We start from the raw sequence: 9,805 nt of genomic DNA, 5'->3' as shown, positions 1-9,805 counted from the left end.
AGATGGGACTTGATCTGTTTGTTAGTTATATCTGGTTCCTGGCATGTGTATGGCGGGGATGATGACGGGTGTGGGGAGAGGCCTTTGTAATCTTCCCAGGAAGGCACAAGGAGTCAGAAAACCTGGCTGCTGGCCACCCTCCCTGCAACCCCACCCCATGAGTGGCAATCTCTTGAGGGCAGAGTCTGTGTTTGATTCACATTGGTCCACCCTGTGACACAGGGCCTTGCATACACTAGGCATTCAGTGTTGCAAGACTTTTTCACAGGTGTTTCTCATTCCCTTCCCTTTATTCCTACTCACCCACTGAATTAGTTTCCCATGGCTGTTATGAGAAATTGACACAAGCTAGGTAGTTTAATAATGGAGAAGGCAATGGCACCCCACTCCAGTACTCTTGCCTGGAAAATCCCATGGATGGAGGAGCCTGGTGGGCTGCAGTCCATGGGGTCGCAAAGAGTCAGACACGACTTAGCGACTTCACTTTCACTTTTCACTTTCACGCACTGGAGAAGGAAATGGCAACCCACTCCAGTGTTCTTGCCTGGAGAATCCCAGGGATGGGGGAGCCTGGTGGGCTGCCGTCTATGGGGTAGCACAGAGTTGGAAACGACTGAAGCTACTTAGCAGCAGCAGCAGCAGGTAGTTTAATATAAGAGAAACTTATTTCACAGTCCTGGAAGCTAGAAGTCTGAAATCAAGGTGTCAGCAGAGTTGGTTCCTTTATGGAGGCTCTGAGGGAGCACCCATTCCTTGATTCTTCTTAGTTTCCCATCCTTGTCCACAATCCTTGGAATTCCTTGGCTTGTAGACACATCATTCTACCCTGCCTCCATCTTCACAAGGCCTTATGTGTCTATGTGTCTTTGTGTTTCTTCTCTTCTTATAAGGACATCAGTCACACCCTATGCCAGTATGATCTCATCTTAGCTAGTTATACCTGCAATGACCTTATTTCCAAATCAGGCCACATTCTCAGGTACTGGGAGTTAAGAATTCAACATATATATATATATATATATATATATATAATTATATATATATATATATATATATATTTTTTTTTTTTTTTTTGGTTGGGGGAAATGCAATTTAACCGATAACATCCGCCGAGACCCAGGTGAATGTGTATTCCTCCTCTAACTGCCCCAATCCCCAGGGGCAGAATTAAACATTATTTCTTCAGGGCTCCCACATACTTACACACACGCTTCTATTTATTGGAGGGTTTGACTCATTGACCACCATTGCTGGTTGAGTTCAGGGCCTCATCTCTTTGGTCCTCCCCACAGTGCCTAGAAAAAAATATATGGGAAGGGACTTCCCTGGTGGGCCAGTGGTTAAGAATCTGTTTTGCAATGCAGGGGAGGTGGGTTTGATGCCTGGTCCGGTAACTAAGATCCCACGTGTGGTGGGGCAACTACTGAGTCTGTACCCCACGATGAAAGATCCTGGGTAAGGCGAGGAAGATCCCTCCAGCCCCAATAAGACCTGATGCAGCCAGGTCTTGGTTTACCTTCAAAAAAAAAAAAAAAAAAAAGAATCTATGGGAAATCCTCTGTAAACTTAGGTCACTTAGGTCTATGAAGCAGCCACCCTTCCCTGAGCCATCATGCCTGGCACCCCACTAAACTTTTCATGTGTTAATCCTCACAATGACCTGTGAAGTAGATATTTATACATTTTAATTTCTATTTTATAGAGAAGAACATTGGGATCTAGAGGGGAGAAGTAACTTGGCAGTAGCCAGAATTAATTGCCTCTAAAAACCTGAATGGGCGCCTTGAGGCATTACGAGAAAAGCTTCCTTGTCCCCATCTCCCTGATCTGGCTAGTTCAACTCTGCTCCCTTGAGAAAAACAAATCCGGACACTCAGTCTTATTGATCCTGGAAACTGTTGCGCATTCGGTTCTACGGCCATCCAGAGCGTTTTTGCTCCAGAAGTCGAACACAAAGCGGATCCACCCTGCGGACGCGAGCGCGCGGGGCCGCCTTTCCCGGCGCACCGCTGCCGGGCGCGGCGTTGGGAACGGCACGCTGATTGGTTGCACAAGGCAGCCTGCTCCCGCCTCGCGGCTGCGCCTGCCACCGCTATTGGCCAAGCGGCCGCGCGCTCAGAGCCCGCAGCCCCTCGAGCCCCTCCCGGCCGGCTTCAGCTAGCCGCTGTTGCATGGGGCGCCGCCGGCGGCCGAGGGAGCGTGACTGCGCTGCGCAGGGCGCTAGGAGGCATTGTCGCCGTAAGTGGAGCGGAGATCGGCCCGGAATCGGGCACCACTTTCGTGCCCCGCAAAGTAAACGTAGTCTGAGGCTAAGCGCTGGAGGGGCTGGGGGAGAGAGGGAGAGAAATGTCCCTGTTTCTGGAGAGTACCCTCCCCTCCCCCAAGTCACCCGGTGGAAGGAGCATTGGTGCACCAGTTGTGACTTCTGCAGTGCAAAGGGGCCCGGCGCCAGGCCGCTTCTGGCTTGCAGACTGCGGCTGGACCGCAGCTGGCTGGGGGGAGCGGGCGCCGCGGTACCAGGAAATAGGGAGCCCGGGGAATCCGTTCCAAGAGGGCCTCCGTTCCCGGTGGGAGGCGCCCCTGTTCGAAGAGGCTATTGTAAATTTCGTTCTCAAGCCACAGTTTCAGGATTTGCTTCCGCTCTGGGGAACTGCCTGTCTCAGAGCGTGCTTCTCGGCCTCGGGAGTCCCCAGCCCTCGGCCGGAGTCCCCGGCCCTCGGCGATCACCAGCGTTCTAGCCCTCTGCTGGCTTTATTCTTCCCAGTCCCCGCCTGCCGAACGAGCGGAGGGCCGGCGACGAGGAGCCATTGGCTGCAGGCGCCGGGGGGTGGGAAAGACGGTGAGGCGGGCCCCTAGAGCGAGGCTTGGGGACCCTGCCCTGGCCACCGCGCTCAGTCCTGGGAGGTGCGGCCCGAGGACGCTTAGATGCCCACACAGAAGCGTGCACCGGGCTCGGCGAACTCCGTGGCTCAAAAACTGGGCGGCCAGTCCGTCGCGTTCTCGCCCCAGCGGGCTTCTTCCCTTGGGTGAAGTGGGTCAACTCTGTCTGGCCTCCACAGACAGAGGCTCGCTCCCCCGGACCTTCGGGTCTACTTGGGTCCAATCCAGCCGAGTGCTTCTCACTTCTCCAGTGGCTCCTTAACTTGGCGAGGTCCAGAGGACCCGCTGCAGCCAGCGGTGGGGGGAGCTTGCACACATGGCGCAAGAGGCTCCAGTTGCCTTTCGGGGCGGCTGCCAGGCTCTAAAGTTCCCAAGTGACCACACCAGTAACTAAATATAGGAGCAGCTGGTGCGCACGGGGTGTTGCAGCAGCTCCTTAGCACAGATCTCGGGGCTTCAGATAAGGTAGAATTCTCATTGATGAGGGCGGGAGCCCTGTCGGAGGGCTGTGGTGAGTGTTTAAGCAAAAATCATCTCTCCTAGCATGATCTTCCTTTCATGGAACTGAATGAGAACGGGCAGCCAGAGTGGTGGTGCTGACACGAAGACTTTGGTTGACTCAAATTGTTTGTTTAGTCAGGGGCCCCTCACAGTCTAGGGCAGCTCTGCCTAGGGGGCTTCACACTTAGTGAAGAGTGGGCTCATACCTCTCTCCATCACTCATGTGTGACTCAGACAATTCTCTATTTTTCTTTAAAACAATTTAAAACCAAAAAGAAAAGAAGTGCAATTTGGTGTATTCCACCCACAGCCCCCCAACCCCTGGCCCAACCCCCTTTCTCTGTCTGCTCCTGTTACATGCCCAATAAATTCTTGCTACTTTTTGGTCAAAGAGGTCCAGTGTTGGGTTGGTGCTGAAAGGAGCTGACAGTGAAATTGGGCAGCCTTGTAGGATCGCTTTTGGGGACACACTCTAGACTCTCATCATCTCAAGTTTGTTCTTCCTTCAATTCTGGGGCCTTCCTACCCCATCTTGGGCCTCATACGCATGAGGTCCTGTCACCCTCCTGTCTCAGCCCTGCCTATGCCAAAGAGTAACAGGCCTTGGTCACCTGACTTACAAGGGAGACTGTCAGCTGGACTTTATAAGGAATTCTCCCTTGGTGGAGGGGTGGTTTTGGGTGAAGGAAGCATGGTTTCCTACCCAGAGAGTGGAGTGGTGATTTTAGGCAGTTGGAACCTCTTGGGAGTCTAGGGCATATCTGTGCTGTATGCACAGCATCCTCTGAAATGTAAGGGCCCTCTTCTAGTCATTTGCTTTGACAGTCAGATTTTACAGGCTGTTCCTGTTCCTGCTTTGAGGTCCAATCTCTGACCCATATTATAGGATGTCTGAGCTTGCCACCACCTGGTGAGGTTTTTAATTTGACTAGTTTTTAATCAATGGGTTCTGACTCTAAGGCGCTACTGCTCCCACCTGGTGGCAGCTGGTTGAAATTGCAGGTATAGTGCCTGATTGAAAGTAGTCAGTAGTCAGCCTAGCCAGTCCCACCAGGATTAGCACAGACCCTGGGTAGGCTTGGAGATTTACCTTCCCTTTACCTTCTTTTGTGAGGCCAGGGTTGCCTTGGTGATGTTCCTTAGAAAAGCCTTCCTCATCAGAATCATAAGTCAGAGCTCTTAGATTTCCTTCCTCTCCATGCTTTTGCCCTGTACCTTGTGTGTGTTAGTCGCTCAGTGGTGGAGCTGCTTTTTGTGACCCCATAGACTATAGCCCACCAGGCTCCTCCGTCCATGGGATTTTCCAGGTAAGAATACTGGAGTGAATTGCCATTTCTTTCTCTAGGGGATCTTCCTGTCCCAGGGATTGAACCCAGGTCTCCCACATTGCAGGCAGACTCTTTACCATCTGAGCTACCAGGGAAGCCCCAACCTATGCTCAATACGTGTTTGTGATTATTGATGATGAATACTGGAGATGAATAAAGAAGGGAGAATGGTATGTAGGAAGAAAACTAGTCTGGGAGTTAGGAGGTTTTTTTGTTTCTATCTAGCTGATTTACCTCTCTTCTTGGGTCCTCAGGATTCTCATTCATAAAGGCATTCAACTGAGTCTGCAAGTTTCCAGCAGCATTGCTGTGACTCAGGCTTAGGAGGATGGTCTTAAAGGTAGCAGGGGGAAGGTGTTGAGTTCAGTTTGCCATAGTCTGAACTATTCCCTACTGTTCTACCCTGGCACATCTTATGCAAATTGCCTACCTGGCCTTGTTATGACTCATGACCCTTCTATTTAGACGGTATCTTTGTTGTAAGAGTCAGTTGACTTGTATTTAGATTTGAAACCCAAATGATGTCTGTTGATTGATGTCACCATTGGGGGATACCAACTGAGCATTTTTTCAGTATGTGGTATAAAGTGCAGGGGGAAAGCACAGTATATATCTGCTCCCTGTCTTAAGTTGCCTGCAGGCCAAATGGGGGGACAAGTATGTATATCTTTAAAAGCTCATAAATAACCCAGGTTTGTGCTAAGTCTTTAAGTGCTACTGAAACTCAGGGAGGAGAGAGTGCTGAGGGTTGGGGCAATCTGGGAGGATTTCCTGGAGGTGAAGCGATGAGAAGTTCTACTTATTCCTTAAAGATGAATTCCACTGACTTGTTTGTTCAGAGTCATATGGATATTTAACTGGGATTAGGTGCTGGTGTCATGTCTGCATGTGTCCTGCTTCATCCTTTTAGCTAGCATTTAGGAAGTAACTTACGTGTCCTGAGCCCTGATCTAGAAAGGTATGTATTTTTTGTTCAGTCCTCATTTGAACCCAGGGTGGTAGGTATTACTAGAGCTCTTACTCAAATGAGGAAACTGGGGCTTGGAGTAGTTAAGAATCTTTCCCAAGGCTTCTCAACTAAGAAACGCCAGAGCTGGGCATTAGGCCTGTGTGTATCCTTTGCGAGATGCAAGCACACACTGAGCTCATCACTGACTCTCCCTGAGCAGCTGAGTGGGTTTGACTGGGCCTCCCTGTCCAGTTGAGCTCATGTGGACTTTTCCTTGGTATCTGTTGGCAGCTCTGAGCAGGACCCTCACCCCCTTCTCTCTGCCCTTCACATTGTCCTGTCTTTGACTCTCAGATGTGTTCATTAGAGCTCCTTGAGCTGTCTGTGGATCTGGGATTGGGAGCCAGGAGCAAAAAAGGGCAGTGACCTTGGCCTCAAGTTCATTTTCTCCATGAGGTGCTGCCTCTGGCCATGTAAGTGACTTTTGTAAAGAAGAGAGCACTGGATATGGAGTTCAGTTAGATTATTGCCATTTACTTACTTTGTTTGACTTTGGCCAGGTTCCTTGAGTCCCTCTCTTTGCCTCAGTTTCCTTCTCTGTAATAAAAAGGAGTTGGAGGCATTTTCTGAGTCCCTTATGTCTTCAACACTTGATCATTTTGATTATGTCCTCATCCTTTTTTTTTTTTTTTTGGCTCTGCCACACAGCATGTGGGATCTTAATTCCCAGACCAGGGATCAAACCCACACCCACTGCAGTGGAAGCATGGTGTATTAACTACTGGACCACCAGGGAAATCCCATCCTCACCCTTCTTTAAGCCTCTTCTCTCCAGTGATCCAGTCTCCCTTCTCTCATTTTCCTGCCCCTACTTTCTTTTCCCCTGGGGTCTTGCCGATAAACTCAGCATCAGGGTGACAATTAGGTCTGTGACTAAAACTGTAACCTTCCCTCCTTACTGTCTTATGGGGAGGGAATTCTTAGAGACCACCCACTCTCCAAACGGTGAGGTCTGACCCAGCAGAGATTTTGTGTTCCCATTTCCTGGTCGTGGAAGGAGCCTGGCAAAGGTGATTGAGGAGAACTGGGAGCTGGAGAAGTGGACAGGGCTTTGAGGCTGCGGGATGGAGGGACAGGTGTCTCTCCTTGCACCTGGCTGCACCCTGCCTCCTCCCCGCTGCCCTGCCAGTTCAGTGAGTCACAGGCCAGCATACACCAGAGTCCTCACACCTGCCTGGACACGAGTTGAGGTCTTGGTGAGGTCACACATATTAACCCTCCAAGGAAGCTGGTCGGGCTGGGCTGATGGGCGGATTAGCGGCTCTGAAGGCTGAGCCTGATGTCGCCTGGGCTCTGGGCCCCTCAGGAGGAGGTGAGTGGCCTGGGGCCCTCCCTGTAGACTTCCTGGGTCCTTGGGGAAGGCAGGTCAAGGGTGGGTCCTTGGCTGATTGTGGGTGGGCACTTCATGGCCCTGTGTCTTCCCAGGTGCAGGTTCCTTTGTGAGCAGCAGACCAGCCTGGTGGCTGGTGACAGAATACCCGCGTCTGCATGCTGAGGAAGATGGGTGAGGCCGTGGCCAGAGTTGCGAGGAAGGTCAACGAGACTGTGGAGAGCGGCTCCGACACCCTGGGTGAGTGAGGGCATGGCTTTTCCAGCTGCAGGGCCCTCTCTCCGTGGTTTATTGAATCAGGCTGGAAATGAGATAGAAGGGGAAGGTGAAAGACACAATATCAGTATGCACCCTTCGGCATAAAGGGCAGTGTTCCATGGACTTTTATTGTAGTTGTGCTCAGTTTGTACATATGGGGTCCCAGCATAAGACATGTTTCTTGGTATGTGTCATGATCAAAGAGGTTTGGAATACTCAGAGGATAGCCCTGAGTAGGGGTATCATCTGCTGTGAGCCTGTCTGCTTGCCCTAAGACTGTTGACAGCTGCAAATATGTATGTGCCCTTGGACCAGGTGATGGTAGATGACGCTCCAAGTAGCCCCAGGACGTGCACAGGTGCCTCATGAGTGTGACCTTGCTGAATCTTCACAGCCTCCCCGTGATGGATGTTACCCACCAGGCATGACTAGCCACAGATTTCAGATGAGGAGATGGAGGGGGGAAGGCCAAGTGGGCTTTTTCCAGGTCACCCAGCCAAGAGACCCCTTTTCACTCCACTGTTTTAATTGAACCATGTCATATATTGTTGAACTGGTCATAGCATTTTAGCCCATGTAGCTACCCTAGGGCTGTAAGCATATAGACAAACCATCCCATTTAGTTGAATTCAGTAGACATTTATTGGGGATTCTCTGGTGGCTCAGATGGTAAAGAATCTGCCTGTAATGCAGGAGACTTAGGTTTGATCCCTGGGTCAGGAAGACCCCCTGGAGAAGGGAATGGCAATCTACTCTAGTACTCTTGGCTGGAGAATCCCATGGACAGAGGAGCCTGACGAGCTACAGTCCATGGTGTTGCAAAGAGTTGGACACAACTGAGTGACTAACACATTCACTTTATTTTCCACCATATATAAGAGTGTGTGTGTATGATCTGTGTGTGTGACCCTCTGGGATGTAAGTGCCCGCTTAGAGTCACAGGTGTGTGGCAGGAACACAGAGGAGGTGAGTGCAGACCTGCCCAGGGGATGATTATACAAGTAGTTGGATTGGGATTTGAGTTGGGCCTTTGGCACACAGAGAGGGATTTCAACAGCAGGTAGGCATGTGTGTTCTTGTGTCTGTCTGTCTGTGTCACGGAGGAGCATTTCCAAGAGTGTTACTGCCTGAGAGATTGGGAAGGTGGAGTGTTTCTGCTAGCAGCCTTTGGCCAGGTGTCTCTGAGGGTCTTAGGGCAGGGGGTGGTGGCCCAGAAAGTAGAGGGATACTCAGCCTTCAAGATGTGCTTGGTCACCACCTCTTCCAGGAAGCCATCAGCCCTAGCTGATCCACCCCTTGCTCCCTTCCTCCTCTGGAGCACTCATTCAGTGACCCTGGAGGGCAGAGATCCTGTGTCATTTGTCCCCCACCTGCCAAGAGCCAGAGCAGTGTCCAGCACTTTGTAAGCACATAGTGGTGTTGGCTGAACTGAACAATAGTGAGAGAAACATCTCCGCCAGCAAACAGACTTGAAGATAGCCATTGGCTTTTTTTTAAAAAAATATTCATTTATTATTAAAGTTTATTTATGTATTTGCTTATTTGGCTGTGTCAGCTTTTAGTTGGGATCTTCGGTCTTCACTGTGGCATGTGGATTCATGTGGCATGTGGGATATAGTTCACTGATCAGGGATCAAACCCAGGCCCCCTGCATAGGGAGCATGGAGTCTTAGCCCCTGGACCGCCTTTGGTTTGGGAGGGAGGCCTGGCAGAGGGCCGCGTGGGGTGGGGGAGGGGAGAGCTTTTGCGTGGGGAGCTGAGGGCTGTGGGCCGTCAGCAGAGGAACTCTGGATTCCTGTGCTGGTCACTCATGTGGTTGCACTTACCTGAGTGCTCAAGGCTCTCCTCCACTGATACGGCCTGGGTTTGAACCCCGGCTCTGCCACCCACTAGCCTGCTCCCTTAGCAGATTGCTTTACCTCTTGGAACCTTGGTTTCCTCATCAATAAAATGGGGGTGGTAATTGTGCCTCCCCCATCAAGGTGGTAGGAGCAGTTATTAAATGCCAGGCATCGCTGTCAACACTTTACTGGTTTTGACTCACTTAATTCTCACAACTGTAAGCCAGAGGTGATATTAATATCCCCATTTTACAGATGAAGAAACTGGAGCTTGGAACTTTTTTATGCAGTGTTTCTAAATGTTCCCTAGCATTAGGGTATTTACCTTGATTCCTCTGCTGTATTTCTTTTGAAGTAGGAGCTTTGGGACTTCCCTGGTGGTCCAGCGTTTAAGACTCTGCCTTCCAATAAAGGGGGTGTGGGTTCAATTCCTTGTTGGGGAACTAAGATCCCACATGCCAAAAAGGTGAAAAAAAGAAATGAAGTAGGAGCTTCCTCTGTTTAGCATGCTGGAGCTGAGGCTGGGGGTGTGAATGACCTGCTAGTGACACAGCTGCTTAGAGCTGGAGCCAGGCTCAGCACAGCTCTGAGTAGCTTAGCCCTGCCTTTCCTGTGCACCCCCGCTGCCCCCATTGTGGGGAGGGGCGGCTAGGAAGAG

The 9,805-nt window shown here is 50.8% G+C and overlaps 1 protein-coding gene across 1 annotated transcript in view; it reads left to right on the top strand.

Moving 5' to 3' along the window:
* The first annotated feature begins 2,121 nt into the window (after positions 1 to 2,121).
* LRRC20 (leucine rich repeat containing 20) overlaps positions 2,122 to 9,805 on the top strand; it is a 71,800-nt gene continuing 64,116 nt past the window's right edge. The window contains exons 1-2 of the mRNA XM_055535045.1: positions 2,122 to 2,238; positions 7,144 to 7,288. Coding sequence (XP_055391020.1) covers positions 7,207 to 7,288 — 82 coding nt within the window. The 5' untranslated portion in view covers positions 2,122 to 2,238; positions 7,144 to 7,206. The remainder of the gene's footprint in view (positions 2,239 to 7,143; positions 7,289 to 9,805) is intronic.

This window comes from Bubalus kerabau, chromosome 1 (genome assembly GCF_029407905.1).
Source record: "Bubalus kerabau isolate K-KA32 ecotype Philippines breed swamp buffalo chromosome 1, PCC_UOA_SB_1v2, whole genome shotgun sequence".
Taxonomy (NCBI): domain Eukaryota; kingdom Metazoa; phylum Chordata; class Mammalia; order Artiodactyla; family Bovidae; genus Bubalus; species Bubalus kerabau.
The sequence above is the reverse complement of the archived record's forward strand: the minus strand, read 5'-3'. Positions and strand labels throughout refer to the sequence as shown.